Source organism: Xylocopa sonorina, chromosome 5, assembly GCF_050948175.1.
Source record: "Xylocopa sonorina isolate GNS202 chromosome 5, iyXylSono1_principal, whole genome shotgun sequence".
In the NCBI taxonomy this organism is placed as follows: domain Eukaryota; kingdom Metazoa; phylum Arthropoda; class Insecta; order Hymenoptera; family Apidae; genus Xylocopa; species Xylocopa sonorina.
In genome coordinates this window covers 12459814-12481629 of record NC_135197.1, presented here as the reverse complement: position 1 = coordinate 12481629, position 21816 = coordinate 12459814, and the positions used below count along the sequence as shown (strand labels likewise).

At 51.0% G+C, this 21816-nt stretch overlaps 3 protein-coding genes across 6 annotated transcripts in view; 1 reads left to right on the top strand and 2 right to left on the bottom strand.

Moving 5' to 3' along the window:
- Shal (potassium voltage-gated channel protein Shal) overlaps window positions 1-1542 on the top strand; it is an 84470-nt gene extending 82928 nt beyond the window's left edge. For 2 of the 3 annotated variants that reach the window (XM_076895583.1, XM_076895588.1), the window contains one exon: window positions 730-1542. The gene's annotated coding sequence lies outside the window, so the exon portion shown is untranslated. The remainder of the gene's footprint in view (window positions 1-729) is intronic. The other variant, XM_076895584.1, reaches the window with a different exon arrangement.
- Pi3k21b (phosphatidylinositol 3-kinase regulatory subunit alpha) overlaps window positions 1-21816 on the bottom strand; it is a 344756-nt gene that overhangs the window by 72883 nt on the left and 250057 nt on the right. The gene's annotated exons all lie outside the window — the stretch shown is intronic.
- On the bottom strand, window positions 11828-19853 carry Hiscl1 (Histamine-gated chloride channel subunit 1). Of its 2 annotated transcripts, XM_076895592.1 has the most exons (9): window positions 19521-19853; window positions 18877-18952; window positions 18206-18337; window positions 16341-16518; window positions 15566-15792; window positions 15399-15481; window positions 14860-15171; window positions 14278-14483; window positions 11828-12007 (listed from the first exon to the last, which is right to left on the bottom strand). In XM_076895592.1, the coding sequence occupies exons 2-9, from the start codon at window positions 18948-18950 to the stop codon at window positions 11831-11833; spliced, it is 1389 nt and encodes a 462-aa protein (XP_076751707.1). In that variant the 5' UTR covers window positions 18951-18952; window positions 19521-19853; the 3' UTR covers window positions 11828-11830. The 2 variants fall into 2 exon arrangements, with proteins under 2 accessions (XP_076751707.1, XP_076751708.1); XM_076895593.1 differs by lacking the exon at window positions 18206-18337 and having other exon boundaries at window positions 19521-19849.

Genomic DNA, 21816 nt, shown 5'->3' with positions numbered 1-21816 from the left:
TTTTACTTGCTCGCTGAATATTCTCCGCCTGGTTTCATCAACTTCATCTCGAGGATGTTTAAGAATGATTGAACGGGGACCAAGCGCCTGGAGGTTTCATCGACATAGTTGTCTTCTTGCTGTTCCACGGGTTTTACGGTTATGGACGGAGTATTTGCCTCCCTGGAACGTAATACCCCGATTACTCTACTGCGTGAACAACCCTCAGCGTTGGCTCATCTCCTCCGGTATGATTTATGCACGATTTCGCGATCGACGCGGCGTTTGTTCACCTCTGCATCGCTGGAATCCTGTTTGTCCACTCGTGGACCAGTGCTACCAGTGCGAACTTCTCATTTTATAAGTATGATTAAACAGACGGGACTGAAATGAAGATTCACTGCCCTCGAATGTCGCAACGCGTGTAATCTCGCGCTGGATATTTTTGGATTTCACACGCGCATTCTCCATGTTCTCTGAAAAAGAATGTAAATCTCTGCGGTTCGCGCGTGAAATTGTGACTCACAGCAGTTCTTTATTTTCAATTCGTAAAACAACGAGGCGGGTAGTAGCGCGCGTCAACCATTCGCTCCACGGTCTCCGCCACGGTTCTCCATTGAAAAGAAAGACGAGACGCGAAGATATCTCGTCGATCGACGAGAATCAGGGACGGTCAAGCACCTCTCTCGAACTTATCGTAGCTCACCTGCTGCGCGCACCTAGTGTACCAGGACGCTTATTTAATTTCAGTTAGAAAAGAGCGACAGACGCGCTGCTCTTTGGCGACCTCGAATCTCAAGCCGCCACGATCTACGCGCGAAATCAGATACAGAAAAATAGAGAAAGAAAGAGAGAAAGAGAGTTAAAGGGAGAGAAGCGAGAGAAATCCCACAAGAGAAATCACGCGGGAACGATAGGAAAGATACGAATGCTGAAGAACAATTCGAAGGATCCAGGACACGTCCTCGAGGAGGACGGGAGCCGGTCGTAACTCGAACGAGCAAGGATCCCACGCGTCTCGAGGCTCGAATCGACGAGAAGAACGACGCTGAACAAGAAGAGGACCCACCCATCAACCAGCGATGGAATTCCCCTGTTTTCGAGGACGAAGATCCGCGTACGCACGCACACGCGCCTGCACACCATTGTTCTTTCCGTTCCCCACGGTCACGTGACGTTCCACCGCGAGGATCGACGAATTTTTAGCCCTCCTCGAACCAGCGCCAGCTGCACTCTCTCGTCTCCTCGAGGAACGCGACTGTACACCGGAAGCTTATAGACGTTGTCGAGTCTGAACGAGCAGGGGCGATCGTCGAAACGCGTCCATCGGTCGAGCGGAAAATTCGTCCGTCGGACGCGTGCAACGATGGCGCCTCTCGTTTCAGTCCCTTTTTCAATCCCAAACGGGACACGTCGGAAGCGCGTCGCACGGCTCGATGATTTCCGGTACAACTGGCGCGCGTTCCAGGACTCCTCGTCATTTCCGGGTTCCGCGAGCGGGTCGATCCGCTCTCCCGGAGAGGAACGAGCTGGAAGCCGCGCGTGATCGATCGATCGATCGAATTTCGTCTGTGCACACGTGTGGATATAGTTCGAGGACCCTCGACTATTCGTTTCTCGACTCGGTTTTAAGACGCTCGAGGGGTCTCTTCAACGTTACGTGGATACTTCTGGCGGGGACGAGGCCAGTGGAGGCTTCGAGGGACCAGGACGACGTCGAGGAAGCCAATGGCGATGAGTGTCGGTTGGTGATCGTTGGAGATTTTCGTGGGATCCTCGTCGAGGAGGAATTCGATCGATCCGTGAGGCGACGCGCGGTTTCTTATTAAGGAGTCTCTTAACTCGCTAGGTTAATAACTAAGCAAACGATGCGTCGCGATGGTACGCGAGACGAGGGTTTAAGAACGAACCAGAGAATCGAGAGTGTCCGTCTCGCGTGCCTCGCCGCTCAGAGTAAAGATAAGATGATGCCCTCGTTCTTTCAAAGAAAAAAAAAAAAAAAAACAAACAAAACTCTTCGACGAGTCCAGATTTTCGTTCCTTTTTTCCCTAGCTAGTATGTAACTTATCGATCGAATGGCCGATTCGAATCGCGACGGATCGATCGCTGGACCCCTCGTTCCCTCTGGTTACCGTCTGTTTTAAACGCATCGTCGGACACCGTGGCAACTTTTAACTTCGACCGATCGATTCGAGCGATCGCTGGGTCCAGGATCGATCCGCGCTCGCCTCGAGGGATGAAACAGCGGATGAATCTTTTGGCAGGGTGTCTCGCCCAGGCGACGAACAGTCCACGAGGAATCGGTGTTTTAATTTGAACGACGCTGTACATAATCGTGAAGGCACGGGGAGTCTCTCCTGTCGTCTGTAATTAACTTTGTAATTTAACCGTGAACGACTCTAACGTGCGAAGACGAGCCAAATGAGAAGACGAAGGGACACGCGTACAGGAGAAACGCGGTGTAAAACGAAAGAGACAGAGAGGATATATATATATATTATATTATAAATGCAAATAAGAGAAGGAATATATTATATATATAAATAAAGATATATTGTACACGTACACACACGCGAATGTTGGGAGACAGGAGGATACACTAACGCATGCTACTGATCACACACACACACAGACACACAGGGACACAGACACACAGAGAAACACACACTTGCAGCACCCTCGCGTCGCGCAATAAAACAAATTCTAAATCAACTTTCAAACTAGAATGCGTGCCTGAGTGCGTGGAAGATCAACCCCCCGCGAGTCACCGAGCCACCCTCTTTCTCCTCGAACTCCAATCCGTGTCGTGAATCAGTGACAATATCGGAGCGAACGAGGGAGAGCTTGACCGCCCATAAAATCGACGATGGGAACGCGATTTCGTTCGAGAAATAGAAAGAAGAAGAAAAGAAAACGCTGACAAATTAGAGACGATGTTTACAAGAAACGACGCAGAGATCGAAACTGGAGTTTGAATATCGGTTCCTTTGAAGCGCGCGTCGAGCGACGCCGATATTTCCCAAGTCTTTGAAACGCGAGGAACGGTTCTCGATTTTCCCTCGAAAACTGTTTCCCTTCGGGCTCGAAAATACACGTGTATCGATCGATTTGTTTATTTATCCTTTCCTTCAGGAATCGAGAAAGAGTCGAGGTACGCGCGATACTTTCATTCGTTCGAGAGTCGACGATTATTAGCATGAAATGCAGAAGCGAGGCTCGGTGGCCCCGCGGGTAGAGAGAACGTAAACGTGAGTCCAAGTAATTAAAAAAAAAAGAGAAAAAAAAGAAGATTATTATATTATATGATCGTAGAGATAATCGTGAATAATGTGTCGGGTCCTTTGTCGTCCAAAGAGTCTGCGGTTGTATCGCGCATTAAGAACCGGAGAAGATTTATGGATTACGGAGAGGAAAAAAGTAAGAGAGAGAGAGAGAGAGAGAGAGAGAGAGAGAGGAAGAGAAAGATGATAGACGAGGAATTCGTACGTAGTAGCGAAACGATGGCTCGAGCTTAATCCGAATTTAAAGATAATACACATATACCTCTCTCTCCACCTTTGAATTCTACCGATCGATCGACGTTATCGCAACGCGTTTTATTCCTTCCTCGCCTGAGTAAAAGTTCCGATAAACGCGCCGTTGGAAAGGGAACCGAGACACAAAGCAAAACTGCGCGACACACCCATTTCACGTTTGTTAATCGAGAAAAATGGCCGTCCGGGTTAAGCTTCGACGCCATGCTGCCTTCGCGTGCACGAGCGATCGCTGCACGGGTACCTTGAATGGAGAACGAGAAGGGTGAAAGAGGAACGAGAGGCGCGAGAACCGGAAGGCGGAGTAGATGTAAAGCACGATGACAGGGATTACGCGAGAACGACGAAATCGTAGCAGCGCGCGCGAGTTACTTCGTGATTAGTTCGTCGAAACTGATTAGTCTCTGGCTGTTGGCGACTTGTCGCGCCTCGCTTCCGTCGCGCGGTCCTCTTCCGCGCGGATCGTTCGCGGCTCTTTTTCCGCGTCCTCGATCCTCGAACTCCAACCATGGATCGTCGAGAGTCCTCGTCGCTCGTCGTCCACTATTCTTCATCTTGGAAAGCGATCGTTCGATGGATCGAAGGAAGCGAGAGGACGCAACGACGACGACGACTCTCGCGATGCACCTGCACCGGGACAGGAAGCTCCAACTTCTTGCTTGACCAAACGAAAGAAACGATTGCCACAGCTGTCTCTTGCGACGCGAGAACGAAATAAAACGATAGAATCGAACGTACGTGTACCAGTGGTCCCAGTGATACGCTCTCGTCTCGGTGCAGAGAAATAAGGGACGATCGAGGTGGACGCGCGAACGAGAGGAAGCGGGGGACACGAATAACGAGTCTTTCAATTCACTACCGTACTGCCAATTTTTCCGATGCGACACGTAATAACTTAAATAAGGGTTTAAGACGAGGCGAAATGGCGGGGCGAGCGATACACGGTTCCGCGTCCACGCACGCTCGTCCGGGCTTCGTCCGTTTTCTTTCGTCGCTCCGAAGTCCTGACGGAGGACTCTACTCGCGATGGTATCTGCCGGGACACGACTCGGAGGGTTCCGTTTTTCTCGACTCGAGTAAAGAGGAGAAGGAACGGCGATTAAAAGCGGCACCCTCTGCGCTCTGGGTCCCTCCAGCTGACTAGGCCCTCGCATCGCGAAGGGAATAGCGATCCTTTCGTAACCAGGACACCGTCCAGAGGACCTGCGGGCGTAGCAGGATCGGCCAATGTTCCTGACGCGCCGTACGACCGGGAGACGGAGCTCGCGTCCCAAGCTTAATCCCCTCTTGAATACGCGCGGGGGAGGACGCGAATCTAGCGTCGCATGGAAATGCTCCCGGTAAATCGAGGGGAAATCCTATTGTCCGGGATGCTCGCGAGAGCGTTGAGAAACTGGCGACGGTGATTTCAAACGAGACAATATGTAAATAAGCGATACGACGGGGGATAGAAATTTTTCCGCGACCATATTAATTGTGTATGAGACTCTTTTGAATTTCGTTACCACCAACCCCGCGTAGCCTCGCCGTACGATCGACCGCGTTCGTCCATTTACGCGATGAAACTGAAACGCGCGGCGGACCGTGGAAACCATATGATATGCAAAACTATGCAGAGTGTCCAAAGTGAAGTACGTATCGTAGTATATACTTAGGGGGATGATGGTGGAGTCACTATTTAGATCCCGTTTCTTTTATGATCGCCATTTGGAGAACCTCTTTAAGGATAACCGTAATCTATTAATCGATCGCTTCCCTTGAGACATCGCGATTATCCATCGACGACAGTTCTCCGATGTCTCCGCGAAGTTTGCTCGTAATTGTGTACTCGAAAATCGCACGGAAGTGGCCACCTCCGCGTCGCGAACCTTTCTTCACCTATCGATGCTTCCGCCAATATCGACAGAATAGTTTCTCAACGCGTCCAGCGCGAAATCGTTGCCCAACATTCTTCTTCCCTTCTCCCGGTCGCGACTGAACAATGTAAGATGTAACCGAGCGACGATCAATCGAGCCACAGCGGAAACGAGAGCGGGTGCGCGCCGGATGGATCGTCGGCGCGGAGAACAGGAAGTTCACCGAGATTCCCTGGCCGTTTCTATATTTTTCTTAAATCGATCGCCAGGATGGTCGCTGCTCGTTCGTCCGTTTCGATTCTCGTCCAGTGCTCCTCGAACTTTCGTTCATCCTCCGACGCGAGAGGATGGCTCGCGTGCCCCCGATGAATCGAAGTTTCGACGCGCGAAGCGCGCTCGCGGGTGATGAAAAACTGTTGCGATCCTCGAACGAGGAGCGACCGTTCTGCCCTCGTAGCCCCGTGCGGGAGGAACACGACGAGAGGGGACGACGAGGAAGAAATTCGAAGGGGTCGTCGAACGCGCTGGGTGCTCGCGCGAACGTCTTATTTCCGGTCGCGAGAGGAATCGTCTCTCCGTTCAGAGGCTCGGGGTTACGCACCGCGTTATCGATCGTATTTGGCAATAACGATATTTTTAATCGTACAACACTGTAAAAAGAATGGAAAGGATTGTAGGTGAACGCTGAGAGAGGCAGGGAGAGATAGAGAGGAAAAGGGAAACAAACAGAAGAGAGAAGTCTATATATATATATATACATACATACATAAATAAGTAAATAAATAAATGAATAAATAAATGAATATACATACGTAATAAGTGGACGGAGAAGGAGAAGGGAGGGGAAGAAAAGGTAGTCGGAGCGAAGATTAATCGACAGCGGCGGCACGTTGTAACGAGTACACCCGATAGCTGTAATTAGGAACACGGGGGTGAAGACGTTTTAGCCGATCTGGTGTTGTCCGTCTTCGGTAGCTTCCACGCCTTACTCGAAACAGTGAGAAATAAATTCAGATTCATATTTCAAAACGATTGGCGTCCGTTCATTCCACTAGCTCGCCGTTTTAACTGTACGTCAGATCGAGTCAAGCTTACTATCGATTCAATCGATCGAACTTTCCAATACCGTCGTCTCGTTCGATCCACCGAATGGTCCGTGCGTGGCCACACTTTATTTAACGCAAAGCAGACCAGAAAAGGAAAAAAAAAGTAAAAGAAATAGCAAACAAACTCGCGATTAAGCGCGTTCTTCGTTGCGTTCGTCCGCCATTTTATCTTCACCGCGAGTGAGATCGAGCTCGAGAGCAACCCTCTGTTTTATACCCACGACGAGACCTTCCCGCAGCTGTCGTCTCGCTCGAATCGAAATTCGTGATCGAGCGTCTACGTCGCAGCGTTCATCCGTCGAGTCAGATCAATCGAGAACCTCTGTTTTGTACCCTTGACGCGTCACAGACTGAAAAAAAAAAAAACAGAAACAAATTGTCCGCCACTATCATTCTCGTTCAGTCGATCAACTGGTCCACCCTGTGACCATGCCTTACTCAAAAGTGAACAATAAATTAAAATTCATACTTAAGCGTTCCTTCATTCCATTCCTACCTCTCACGCACACACACATTCTCTCTTTCTCTGTATACCAAACGAATTAAACATGAAAAAGGCGAGCGAGACCTTCAACCGTTGCAACCACCCTCTATAACCATCCCCTTCAATAATTACTGGTCCCAAGGGAGCCGTCGAAATTCCAGCGATTCGACGATCGAATCGCGTCCCGGGTCCAAAACCGTGCGCCAGGAAAAGAAAACACCGAGTTAATTGCTGTTTGTCCATCCCAGGCCGCAAAAGGTAGCAGCGACGCGCGCATTTACGCGGGAAATTGGTTCGTGTTTACGCGTGTACCATTGGGACGTGCTCGTTAGCCGCTGGGCGGTTTAAAATCGGGCCGCGATGGTGTTTGTCAGCCCCCATCGCGAACGTGATTCCGCCCGTGGAACTTCCGCGAGCGGATCGCGAACCTGTTTCCAGTCGGTTTTTCGCACTGGCGTCAAAGCAGCCTTCATTTCCGGGACGTCGGTCAAACTCGTCGCCGGACGCGCTGGCTGAGATCGAAAAGCGAGCCTGTACACCGATCGTCAGAGGTTTATTCGAAGACGTGGTCCTCTTGGAGCGTGCGACATTTTCCTTTCTCTTGCTTCGATAGAAATTCAGCTCGTAAATCGGTCGAACCGCTCGTTCAGCGATTCTGTCGGAAGCTGTTCTCAGAAGCGAACGGTTTCTACGACCGGTTGGCTCTTATCTGGGTCACCGTGTCGAAATAACATTTTTACGAAAGCGGTCGAAATTTCCCTCGACGCAGCGTCCTTTCTTACCCCCGCGACAGGGGGATGCGATTTTAATTGAGGGAGAGAAGGACGCGACAGGGTGGCAAGAATCTTCTCGCGTGCGAGACAGACGAACCAGGGCCCAGCAATTACCGAATCGCTCTCGAGAGAGGAAAAACGAGCGAGCCGTTGCTCGAACGCGCATCGATTTCCCCCCTGGTTGGTGTCGGTTTTTCGACGCTAGCCGGATGTGCCGGTGTATCCGGAAGCGGGGAGAATAATTATTTCGCTGTCGCTCGCCGTGTGTCTCCGCCTCGGCTCGCCGGAATCCATTAACGATCCGGCGGGCTTCTCGTTAACAAGATTGTCGACGGAAAGTCGATAGTTAATTACGCAAATGAAGGGATCTCGTTAAGGTCGGGTCTACCGCTGTCCTCGATCCCAGCGTAATCGATCGACTCTTTCGAACCGTGGAATCCCCTGTTCTGGCTTCTTAGCAATTTTCTTCTCGCGACTATTTACGAAATTCTTAGCAACGATCGCAGTTCGCTTTTCCTTTTAGCGAGAAGGTCCAACAGCATTCGTCTTTGCGCGAAGCTGCGCCCTCTTTCCGTCTCTTGGAGGAACGATCCAGAGGGTTCGTCAGAGAGGGTTAATCAACCGCGAATGACACGATGGCCACGGCTAGCTTCGTAATAAATTCGATGTACGAAACCTAAGAAAGGTTGCGAAGAATGGAGCAACGAACAGTCGAGAAGGAAAGAGAGGAGTCGCGAGGGTGAAGGAGGAATCCATCTAGCCGTGGGCCATCGGTTGGGATTAAGGGGTGAGTCCGAGAAGGAGGGTTAAATCGTCGAGAGCCCGCGGGTGCACAAAGGGGCCGGCTGAAAGCTCGTCCGCGTAAACAGAGAGAGGCGAGAGGGGAGAAAAGGAAGGAGAGACACGGTGAGGAACACAAGCGGATGGGGTTGGGACGAAAGGTATCTTCGTCGCTGGTACAAAGGCTCTCTTAGAATAAAATGGCGTGATTAAAAACTCTCGCCTCTTACGATTCAGCCGCGTGTTTGTACACACGTACACGCGTGCCATTGTCGCAGTCTCGGTTCCGTCGACGAATAGAAGCCAGACGGTGATTGGCGTCGAGGGATCCGCCGGGTGGAGACAGCTGCAGGGGTGGTTAAGGGGTGTATTCACTTGAGCGCTCGCTTCGAACGCGCCACCGTTCGTTCGAGAGCTTCGAATCTTGTGCAATGTCAGAGTTCTGATTTGCAGCTCGCCACGAAGCAAGTAGCAGCCAGGGGGTTAATCACTCGATGAGAAACGAAGGGTAGTTTCCGATCGAGGTTCCTGAATCACGTGCCACGTTTACCAATTTCGATATTGGGATATTAGACGGAATATATTCACGTGAATGCACACCTTTAAATCTCCGCGCAAAGCATCGTTTTCAACGGGTAAAAGCGACCTCAAGTGGTAGCTGGGTGAACGCGGATTGTCCCGAGGGGAGGCTTGGAAAATTGTTGCCGTTGTCAGCTGAAATTCGTTCGCCTGGTCGGTAAAGGAAAAATTAGAGGAGACAGAAAGGGGTGAAAAGAGGTTGAAGCTACACCGGAGGAAAATGAACCGAGTGGTGAAAAGAATTGGCTCGATTCAAAATAGAAAAACGAGTGGCTGTAATATTTAAACGAAGGAGAAGCGACTACCCCCTTTTCGAACAGCGTCACGGCAATAATATCGAAGTAACGTTCCTCGCGTTACTTTCTTGTCGCTCGCAGACTCATTTACCCCGCGCGTCTGTTAACTAACCCAATTCAGACTTTCTTCAACTCGATCGAGAAGCTTTTACGGGACAAACCTAGAACGGAACAGGGTGAACTCGAGCGCGATGCAGCGAAAACGAACGTCGCTCGTTGGAGTCACTCGAAGATCCCACGACTCGACGACACCAGTCGAACGAAAGCTTGCAAGGGGTTGTAGTTCGACAAACTTCCGAGTGAAAATTCAGGGATTCGATCGAGGAAACTCGCACGCGAAAGTAAAACGGAACGAGACGACCGAGAACAGCAGGGGTAGGCCGTTAAAAACCTATTAGAAGGTAGCGTGCCGCGTTCCCAGGGATTATTAAAGCCGCGTCAAGAGCGCGAGAGGCACCCCCGCGAGGCACGGGACCAGCCGACGACGCGTTGTTTTAATTAAGCGGACGAAGGGGATGCAAGCTGAAGAGAAAAAGGTGCGGAAGGAAGGAAAGGAAAAGTGGAACATCTTTTCGCGGGGACGCGAGCCACCCATTCGGACGCGTCACAATTACGCCACCTTACGCGCGGATTTAATTATTCCCCGCGAGCTCGCGAGCGAATGCAGCCAGCTCGCGCGGCCTGTCCGTTCCAATTAATTACTGCTGGTCGTTTACTGGCGCGGATTCCCTCGCCACGGCGAAAAGTGCCGCGCGAACCAAAGGGGACGAGGTAAAAAGGGAAATGTCGGTGCCCCTTTGTCACCCCTCGCGTAGCCACCCTCTGAACCCTTTCAGCGTCTTTCTGCGCCGCGTCGGTGACACCTCGCAGACCAGAGGATCCTTTCTCCGCGGCTGCTCCAGTTTACCAGCTCGACGTAGCCCGCGGATCGTTAACTCGCGTGTCGAGGCTCGCTCGCTCCTCTCCCACCGACCGACGGTGGTTTCCGCGCGGTTTACCTTCTCGATCTCGAGAACCAGACCGCTCGACACGTCGCTGATATATTTTCTCTTCGTTTTTACGCCCGCGCCGAACGGCTCTCGTCGTTAACCCATCAGCCAGCGGTCGGGACAACGAGCGCAAATAAACAGACGGTATTAACTCACCGGCAAGCTTTAAGGATTACGCTCGAGCGCTGAGAATTGATACGCTGTTTGTTACGAAACCCACCGCGGGGCCGCTGATTCCGGCCCTGCCTGTCCAACGTAAACGAGCCTCTTTTGCGTCATTTTCGAAGCTTCCTTCGAGAACTTCCGAGGCTCCAGACTAACGCGAAAACAACCGCGAGCTTGCTATATTTAACTTTCGCACCGCGTCTCGAAACATCTCTCGTAACGTTCTCTCGTTTCTAACCAGCCGCGCGAATATCCCGTTGGTTAATTGGTTAACGACAGCGTTGGCAAATTTTATTTCACCTAGACGGGGATGGTAAGTTGAAAGTTTTCACGAGAATCTAGAGAATCTCCAGGTGGCGATCCAGGGACGCTTGGGTTCCTCGAGGCGAGACGGACGTCCGCTGCTGAGGACAGAAGAGGTGGCGAGAGTCCAGGAAGCCAGCCGCCATTCAGACGTCCGGATAAAAAGCTCTCTGTCGACTGCTGAAAGAATAAACGAGATACCTGTTTAAATGTTCGACGCCTCGCTCACTCTCCCCTCACAGACATTTCTCTTGTTCGCAGCTTAGCTCGCAGCCAGCCGGGAGAGTCTTCAGAGGGACACCAACGCTTCCGTCTACGCGTTAACGTTCCTTTTATTTGCTCCTGGACACCGCGATCGCGTTTTCCTTTACAGCACGCTCATTTATTCTACGAACTAGCGATCGATGGATCCACGATGGATTCTCCCGCGTCGAGGGGGTTGAAATGCGTCGAGGTCGATCTGAGTAGCCGTCGCAGCGAGACTCGAGGAGGCAAGAGCAAAGTAATCGGTGAATTTGTGACGAACGAACAGTTGAGGGTGATACAGAAGGCGATCCGCGTCGAAGATGGCCTGCTAACCACGGTCTACCCGTGGATCGCGCGAACCGGTGAGCATACAGCGAAATCAGAGGTTAATCGCGACTTACTTCCTAAGAATCTTCTCGTTCTCTCTATTATATATATATAAAAGGCGCTGAAAATTCATCTAGCAGACTTTCAGTCGTAGAAAAACCGTATCGAGATTCGGTTCTTCGTTGATCGCTCGCGAGCACCCGTGTCGAACCGATCGATCGTTGGGAAATGGGGGTGGGAACGCGTCCTCGACGATTCGTCGAGAAGACGTATCGTTTATTAAAGACAAATCTCGTTGGTAACGAATCGACGCGTCGGATCGATCGATCATCGAGCCGGTTGACAAAGCTCGAACGGCAGCCATCGTTGTTCTGGCGGCGATCCACGACGATCCACCGATCTTCCCGCCCTCACTACAGAAAGGTGCTCCAGTAGACGACGTTCAGGATCAAGAAGGAGAACGGGAAGAAGAATCTGGAGACCTTGTCGATGTAGATCGCGGTCGCCCTGCCCTGGCAGCAGGTGTCGTATTGCACGGTCACTGGCCTGACCGGGCTTCTGCTGCGCTCCGATTCGTTCCTCATCGGCGTCTGTCGGGGAAATCACAATCAGAGTGCGTCGATCGGCAACTCGGTCGCGAGTTCTCGTCCGATGAGACGGATTCGAGAAACTGGGCTAATAGAGACACGCTCGGGAATGTAAACGATTTTATCGCGTCGACGCGACGGACTGGTCTGCTATTTTTTCAAGTAAAACCGTTTGCACACCCTGGTAGCAATCGCGGTATCAATTAGCGTTACGCTCGTCGTGCAAACAGGGAGAGACGATTTAAAAGCATCCTAGCATTCAGCGGAACTTATCCGCGTAAATGAACGATTGCAGGGTTAATCGCAGCGATTCTTAACGCAAATGGAAGCAAGAGTTCGCAGGCAGTTAGTTCTTACACGATCGATTCGATGGCAGGTGTGTAGAGAAACACGTGTCTCGAATTTCCACCGGTGGAGTTCGAATGAAAGTTGAATTAATCTCGGGTACCTCGAGCTCGTGGCTTATTCAAGTCGCGGAAGACAATCTTTCCCTTGTGCACGCGTTCGTACGTGAGCGCTGAGTTTGCCACGTGTTTGCGAAACGAGCCTCCCTCGTCGAGCAGCTTTCGAAAATTCGCAACGCGACAGTTTTTCGTTTGGAACGTTTCTAACGTTTCGAGGGTCTCGTTTAGATTGCGATGAACGAGAGAACCACTTGGTTGCTCCTCGTAAACGGTCGGTTTTTGCCGTCGATTTAATAGTTCAAGAAAATGACCCCCTTGAATGGCAGGATAATTGGGTCAGAGTCGTCCAGCGACGAACGGTTCAATGAACCGCGCGCGATTCATTGCGAAATAATTTAAATTACGTTTCATTCGTTTCTGGTTCGAATTGGCCCTCTCTAACCCTTGCCCAAGCGTTTCTTTTCAAATTCGTGCTTTCTCCAGCCAACCCTTCGTTACAGAGAAATAATAAAACGTTTAATTTGACGAAATTAACCGGACTGCTTTCTATTTTTCTTCTTTCTTTTCGTTTCTTTTTGCGAAACGAGTCACGTCAGCACTGCAGTCGTGGAGAACGCGACTCGGTCGCAACCCTCGCGCGGTTGCATCCCCGTCCGAACGGAGGATCGACGCGATCACGTTTCGCTGTCAGCGTCAACCGTCCACCTAGCGTTTCAGACTTTCCAAAGGCAGTGTACACGCACGAGACATGAAGAATTCAAAGGCCCTCCACGGCAAACACACGGTACGCTGGACCCGTTAATTAGACTCAGGCCTGTGTAAGCCCCGAACAGCCCCGTTATTAACACATTAATAATTTGCCACGATTAGGCGGACTAGCGGGAACGTTTGCTCTGCTCTGGACATTCCGTCCAGAGGTTAATTCCACCCTTGTTTCCTCTCTTTTTTTTACGAGATACTGATTACTCGATGACACTCGACTGCGAGACTCTCCACCGTTTTCATGCTCGTCGCGAAATAATCGAAGGGTGGCAAAGGGCGAGACGGAGGCAGACGACAACGACGCGTTACTATTTCTGTACCAGGAAAGATGCACACTCGTGCGACGCGTGCACCGCCGGGTTAATTAAAGTCACGGTACTTTCGACCTACTGGAGCTGAAGTTGCAACTGTGTCAGGTGTTACGCCAAAAGTATCCTCGCGCAATTTTTTCCACCGCGCGTTCCTTCTCCGCTACCGGGGACGCGTTAAACGGTTGACCTACGAGGAATCGTCTAACAAAGGCCAGAAAGGGACTCCGCGTTTCCGACATTTCTCCCTTTCATCCGCGATGTTTTCTTCTCTTTTTTTTTTTTTTTTTCGCTTCGCGCTAGCCGAGCATTGTGTTTCCAGCTGCAGACGGAATTTGGACGCGTTTCTATTAATTTTTACTGTCTGCCGTTATTTATTATTACCCGTGGAGCGTTAAAAAATGCTTAACCCTGCCGATTGTTAGCTCGAGACGTACAATACCGTTGGCTGAATTCGAGAAACGAGACCGCACTGTCGTAAACTGGGTCTACGGACCTTGTTGCTCGATATTGCTTTGGGAAACCGCGGCTACCAGTGTCGATATCTTTTACACGCGTGTCGATGTTGATTCTCTTGCCGTGGAATTCTAATTCCATCGGTGGGAGAATAAACACGAGCTGTGATTTCTAATCTCAAGCGTTGCTATCGTTTTCTCCCTGTTCTCGCGTTATTTTATTTTCTTTATCGATCTTGGTTCACTCTTCGTTTTACTGGAAACATTGCGATACTTTTTTTAATTCTTGTACTTTGATCAATTACCTCGACTGGCGTAAGAAAGTAATAAAAAGCGAATCGAACCTTGAACTCGTCGATGGCCTCCCTGAGATCCTCGTCCGAGTAGCCCTTCATCGCTTTAGTGGCGACTGGGCCCATGTAGTTGTTCACCACTGCGAACTCCATCAGCGAGAGGAAGACGAACACGCTGCACGAGGACATCCACACGTCGATGGCCTTCACGTAGGACACGGGTGGCAGTGATTGCTGGGACTGCGTGTTCTGAGTCGCTGCAAGTCGAACAACCAGGACGTTTCATCGCTAGATCCTTCAGATTACCATCAAACGTCCGGTACCTTCGCGTTGCTATTCGTAATTGCCATGTTCGATTACTTTGTCGACTCTCTATCATCTTCCATTTCAATAAAAACATCTAAAACAATGAGATTCTCGAGGCGATCGAGGTCCACGCAAAGCATTGAAACTTAAACGCGATCCTATCCGTTAACACCGCGAAAGATCGTCGAAAAGTAGCTTCGAGAAGCGAAGAAACCAAGAACAACCGTGGTTTCCTAGTATCGATCGATCTCTTCGACAGAAAACGACCGATACGATCGTCAGGATCGATCAGCGCGCGGAATGCAGTCGCAGGCGCGACGACCTTACCAAGGGTCAGCAGTGACGTCACTCCCAGGGTGACCCGGGCAGGGATCGCCTCGGGTTTGATCCAGAACGCGATCCAGGACATGACCACGATCAGGGCGGACGGTATGTACGTGTGGAACAGGTGGTAGCCCAGCCTCCGGCGCAGGTTGAACACGATCTGTATGCAGGTGAAGTTCCCGGTCGAGTACTCGATCGTGCAGTCGGTCGTGTAATTGTTCGAGATGTCCAGCTGCGGTAGCTCGATCTCAGGGTTCACCACTAACGGGTCCGTCATGTTCCAGATGAACACCAGGTCCTGGGTGGTGTGTGACACTGCAAGCAGCGACGTGATTCGCGTCTCGACGAGCTTTCGTTTACGCGCTGCTTTTTCAACGGTCGATTGTTCGCGTGGAATCGCGAGTACGAGCGGGGGAATCTGATTACCCAGCTGGGATTAAGCGCGCTTCGATTAAATTGGATTTTAATTAATTTATGGAAATTGCGATACGAATTACGCGGGAGAGTGTGATTAAATGTTCTTTGCTTTCTTTTTTACGTACGACTTTCGATCATCATCGAGCAGATCTGCGTGTCGTGCGGGTAGGATTCGAACTTCATCGCGCAGGAGAGCACCAGAGTCAATCTAGGACAGAAATGAAGACGGTTAACTTTTAGAAGGTAATAGTGGACGGGGAATAATTGCGAACGAAAGTGATCGATCGCGTACTTCGACATGTAAAGTAACGTCTTGTCGTGGTACAACCAGAGGTAATGATTCGGTATCGACATCTCGTGGAAGGTGACTTTTTTCGCGTTCTTGAAGAAGCAGTCAGGCCTCCAGATATTGTGCAGCCAGTCTACGTCCAGTATTCTGTACTCCTCGGACATGTTCTCCGGAAGTCGCAGTCTAGAGTCCCGCCAGCTTTGCGCCAGGAATATGTCCGCAACGTACGTCTGGAACGGAGCACAGTTTCCATAATTACATCCACTTACATCTACAATTTTGTTCTTAAAACTTAGAGGCGTCTTGTAAAAACTATACTGAACTAAAAAATAACTTTGTCGAACCTGAAACTGTCCTACATTTCCATAATAACGACCAGAAAGAAAAATACAGAAAATAGTCCGTCACTCCGACAATTAATCCAACAATTACCCTCACCATCTTACTCACCGCCCCTTCTATTATTCCACTTTAATTACCCTCCGAATAAAAGCGTCCTCTCAGACCTGAACCCTGTCAGCAGCGACGCTCGTGAGCCAATTTGCATACGCGTTAGCGTGACCCGTGTGCACGTCGCGAGAAAAACGGAAGGTGCGAAACGTCGCGTCCAGGCTCGACGACGGTTCCATCGCCCACCCCCAGCGCACCAACGTCAACGGCGTCGCCAGTTTCTACCCCAGTTCTACGCCTCCCTCACCCTCGATTCTACACCTCCGCGCGACGACGCAGGCTTCCTCTGGTTTAGCGCTTAATTAAACGAAACCACCATCGAAATTACCATGGATTCCTCGTTTATGGAGTCGAGGCTGAGCACCGTCACGTGGAAGTAGACGATCGTAGGCTGGCCCAGGAACTTTGGCGCCCTGTGCTTGTCGTACTGTTTCGGGTTCAACGGTAGGATGTCCCTCAGCGACAGGGAGGCCTCCTTCCTGCCGTACTCCTCGAGGTCCGACTCCCTGGAAGAAAGCAGAGGGACGAGGAGAAGCGAGGCTGACTCTCTCTCGACGGGTGTTGTTTCATCGTTGTCGATCGAGGGATGCAAGGGTGGACGCTTCTGCGTGACTGTTCTGACGCGTTACTTTTTTCGTTCGTTCTTTGGTCATCGAGCGGGGGAAATCGACTGGTTTTAAACGAATTCAAGGTGTTTTTTTAGATCATCGCCTCGTCTGACACCTCGTTGACGACTTCGAAATTCATTTTACTCAGTCGCGTATTAGCTACTTGCGAATTTATAGAATACGTTAGACGCGACGACGTAGGACGTCCTCCGCGCGCAAACTTGTCGACGTTTCCCAGTTTTATCTTCGACGGACGCGTTGGCTACTCGTTTATGTATGGAATATGGTAATTGAGGACACTGTGGCAACATCTCTTTCTCTTTTCTCACGGTATTAACACGGATGGCAAAGTAAATAGCCTGTCTCGAGTAACATCGCGCGTCTGACTCGCTGCGATCTACCGCGACACGTTTGAGAGCGAGTTCATTTTCCTCTTCTTCCCGACAGTTTCGTCAGAATCGCTGAAATTTCTTTGGAAATTGACGAGACACGCGATTCTCACTCGACTTGTGCGCTCTCGATCGCGGAGATCGGCTGCGAAAGAAGTCCACGAACCGACGCGGCAGCGGGACTCGAAAATATTGCCGCGATTCCGATGAAACAGCAATATCGCGGAAGCCATAATAGGTCTTCGTGCTTGGCACACCTTTAAGTCCGGCCGAGATACGTGTGTTCCTTACATGCGGACATTTTAATATGCTAACCTACGACCTCCGGATCCGGTTTCCCCGAGAATTTCAACTTTCCACCGCAGCAATTCACCGAACGCCTCGCGCACCCTTTCGCGCCCTCCCTTCCGCGCTCGACGGCTCGTGTACATGATTTACGCCATTCGATTCGAACCTGGGGAATGCCTGGCCTCCCCTGTCTGGACGGGACCCTTGATTTACGAACCGATAAGATTCTAAACGACTTTCGTTAGGTGCGAACACGGTCGTATAAATTACCACTCGCGTTGGGAATGTTCGTTCTTAATGGCCAATTCGTCGCTACGAAATTTTATTCTGCAATTTTTGCGACTTGACGCGGTGTTTTATAGTACGGAGAGAGAGTTAATTCAACTTGGTTCGATCATTGGTCCAATCTGGAGGTAAGTCTGGCGTTCTAGCGAGTATCAAGTAGATCGTGGAGATCAGTAAATGATAGAATCGTGGAGAATTGGAGGGGGTGTGTCAGTGGCGATTAATAAGTTGGTAAACCGCGTTAAGAGGCAAGTGGGCACGGTGTCAAACAAGTCGTGGCGCCTTATAGCGCCGTGAAACCTGCCAAGCCGATAATCCACGGCCAAAGACTTTCGAGGAACTTCCTACAAATTTCTCTCCGCGGACGGCGTCGATCGCGGATCGTTCGATCGAGAAGGTTCGCTCGTTCAAATCGGTCGCGCTTATCCGGGCCAGTTTCGTCGATGGTTTCTGCACGTCGAACGATCGTTCGCGGGTGCGCGAATCTTTCATTCGCGCGACAAATTGATATTCAGTTGAGACACAGAGAAACAGAGAGAAAGAGAGAGGGTCGAGTCGAACAGGTGAGAAGGTAAGAAGAAAGGGAGGGGTTGTTTGATGATGTCGATCATTTGGTGCGTTACCTTTCGATCTTCGGAAAAAACCGGTACCCCCGTTTTCTTGCCGAAAGTCGAAACGTACTGGACGATAGGCTATCGACTTTAATGTGCCAGCCTTCGACCTCCGTGGAAAGTACCGGTTCGCATATTTCCTCGCTGAAACTCGACACACAGTCGCGGGTGATGCTGGGGCAGCTACTGTCGTTGCCGATGCATATTGCAACGAGAACGAATACACCGCTTTCGCGTTCAAACTTGTATATTTCCTCTCTGTTCTTTTATTTGTTTTTTTTTTTTTTTTGCTTTTAATCGTACTCGCAGTTATTGCACAAAAGTGCAATTATTGTACAAAAGGGTCGCTATTATTAATTTCGCAGCGTGTTCCGTGACGCGGTGGCGTTCGTTCTCTTCGCAACTAGGCCACGATATCGTCCTCGAGATCGCGTTATCCAGCGATCGACAGAGATAGAGAAAGAGAGAGAGAAGAGAGAGAGAGAGAGAGAGAGAGAGAGAAGGGGAGAGAGGCACACGAGGCAGAAGGCTCGAGAGATTTCTACACGCTATTTCCATCAATCGATGAACGGGATCGACTCGATTCGACGCGAAACCTCTCCGCCTTCGATCAAGGCTAATCTCGAGTGTTCTGCTCCGACCGCGGCTCTTCTAGCTTTCGAAATACATGTCCGCCTACTCACGGAAAGTGTAGGGCCGCCATGTCAAAGAGCGTGTACAGGTACCAGCATAGGATCACCAGAGAGTGTCTCGTCATTCCTGAAACAAACGTCCACCGCGGAACGATGTCGATGAGACGAGGGTGGGGGCTGAGGAGGGGCCGCTCGTAAAGAACCATCGTGGAGAACGTCGGAGGAATGCAATTCCACGGGGCGAGGGAGATGGGCGGTCGAAAAAAATTCGTCCAAGCGGAACGGACGGCGAGTTTCGCGGAACGAACTCCCCATGAATCGACGTCGAGCACCCTCGCTCGCCACGGGGTTCTATCGATATTGTCCGGGTGAATTTAGGTCGAGCTCTCAGGCTCGGTCGACGACGTTCCTTCAACTTCGCCGCTCTCCTCTCGCCGCGTTCGCTTCTCTTTACGATGAAATATGTGCATCTGGGACCTGAATCTTCTATTTTTTTTTCTCTTTGCTTACGCGAACGAGAAACTCGAGAGACTCGCGATTCACCAAACGATAAATGAATAATTGTTATACAGTGGAGAGTAAAAATACGTGGCGATGGTTCTATTCTCGGATGGACACGCGATGAAGGAAAGACGGTCTCAACGGAGAACGCAGAGTGAACGATTCGAGTTGTCGTCGAGCAGACGCGGACTCACCGATCAGCTGCACATTCTACCGTGCCGATCCTCTTTGCCCCAATCGAGCAGCTGCCGCAGCACCCTCGTGACCACCCCAAAGTCCCTTATCACGGTAGCACAGCCAGCTTATCAGCCCACTAGCCACGTCCGCCGGAACCTCCCTCGAATATCCATCAAAGTTGATAGCCGGAACGCGCGTCGATCTGCGACGACCACTTCGATCCTCGAACGATCATCGAGTGTCCTCGAGTTCCGAGCGAAACGACGACGACACCCTGCGATTAGACTTCTCGTCTACATACGCGCGTACGCGTGATTCTTGGGTGCAACGTCTGGACGAACGAAGGCGACACGGTTTTCTGTTCTCCAAACGCGTGGAATTTCGGTGCACGATTCGCCGTGGAAACCTCAGCAAGGATCGGGGACACGGACGCGGCTTTTATCGGCGAAGGGTTGATTCGCCACTGGCGGGGCTTGCTGGTTCTGTAAACCACCCTGTCGGTCGCTGCCTCTAAGCCAATTTGTCTATTGACTAACTGATTAAGCCCTACTCTCATCGTGGTGGACGCATGAACGTTCTTACTCAGGGCACCAACGCGCGCTCTACACCTTTCTACCTGTCTTCGCGTATTTCTGCTGCATTTCCATCTGCGCTTGGTCTGCGTATCTACCACCGTGTATGGTCCTCGCGAATCGTTATCCCTGAACATGAGACTCGATTACAAGGTAGAAGGACTCGATACCAATCGACTGGTACGCGTTTTCTTCGCGTTACACAGCTCGTGCCATCTTCAACCCCTTTTCTCACCCCTGAGGATCGTTTCAGATCGCTCAGCTTCTGTTTCCTTGCTCGCAGCCTATAATTACGTAACGAGGATATGGTCGCGCGTACGATGGACGTCAGTGTTTCGCGGTCTCCAAGCAATTAGGTCGCGGCTGGTTTTTGTTCTACGAAACGCCTCGGACGTTCCCTCGGATTTGTTTTCCCTGCTCACGGCTAACCCAGATTCGCGCGATCTCCAAGCTGGCTGAGCCGCGAGCGGATTGATCGCGCGCGATCGCCACGGCGGTGGTCGATCGTCGATCGTAAAACCAGGTGATTAATGCGTTCGTCTAGGCGGCCGATGCGCCGGAAGTGGAACGCTCGGCCGCTGCACCGCCGCTGCACCGCCGCTCAAAGAGGCTCTATTTAAACGTACGGGACGCGGGGCTGCGGAGAGGCAGGTAGAGGGGTTGGATGTTTAACAAACTATTCAACCGACGCAGTTGCATCCGCCTCTAATGGCAAAGAGAATAGTCAGGTGCTCTATTTCCGGCGAGCAGCGCGATACGCCGATGCGCTTTCGAGCACCAACGGGACGAACCTAACGGCGAATCCAGAACCGACCGAGTCTCTTGACCTCGGCCCCGTCGTGCGAGATAATAGAATACGCGTCGCCTATCCGCGCCTCCGCGAACTTTAAATTAACTTTCGTCGGATGCGATACGCGATCCACCCTTAACGACGCGACCCTCGCGGATGGCGACTTGCAAACCCTGCAATTTGGTATTCCGATAAAGGTGCAAAGAGTTTAAAGAATTGCCTCGAGGCTAGTTTCATCGTCGATCGACGCTGATTATTTTTTTAGAGCCTCGACTAGCTATCCGCAGCGGTGCTCGGATCGTCGAACATTCGCTGTGAGCTGGAACAGTAGTTTTCTCTGCACAGTAGTGTAGTGTGTTCAGTTACTGCTATTTTTCAAACGACACGAAGGTTATTTCTCTAATTATTCCGAGCGTCGTGTATCCGGGGCGTTGTTTCGCGATTCATGAATAAATACATCGAACTCACCCACACGCGAGCACCCTCTCGTCTCTCCCTGTCGCCGAAGAACTGGTTCGTTTACTCTCGTCGGTGGCGCGGGTGCACGCGCGTGTCACTGGGTAGAACGCGTCCGTACGTGGACGGTTATGGCGCACACGCGACTCCATCGAGTGTGCACGCTCTCCGGGTATCGATACCCTCCTGGCTCCGTTCTAATGAGATTCACCGGAGGCGCAGCACAAACGAGCGAAGGTTTTCCAGGCGGATCCGATCGATCGGCACCCGTTCTTCGATTATTCCCGATTGATTGCCTCGTCGAAGTGACCCGTGCTAATTATCGAAAGACGAGCTGCGGGAATACTCGAGGATATCTCGAGCGAGGGGATAAATTCGAGGCGCTTTCAATCTCGCGGTGAAAACGCGCCACCCTCGCCTCGTGATGTTCACTCGAATTCGAGAAATTCGCCGCCAGCTCGTTAAAAAAGGATTCACAGAAATAATGGAGTCGCG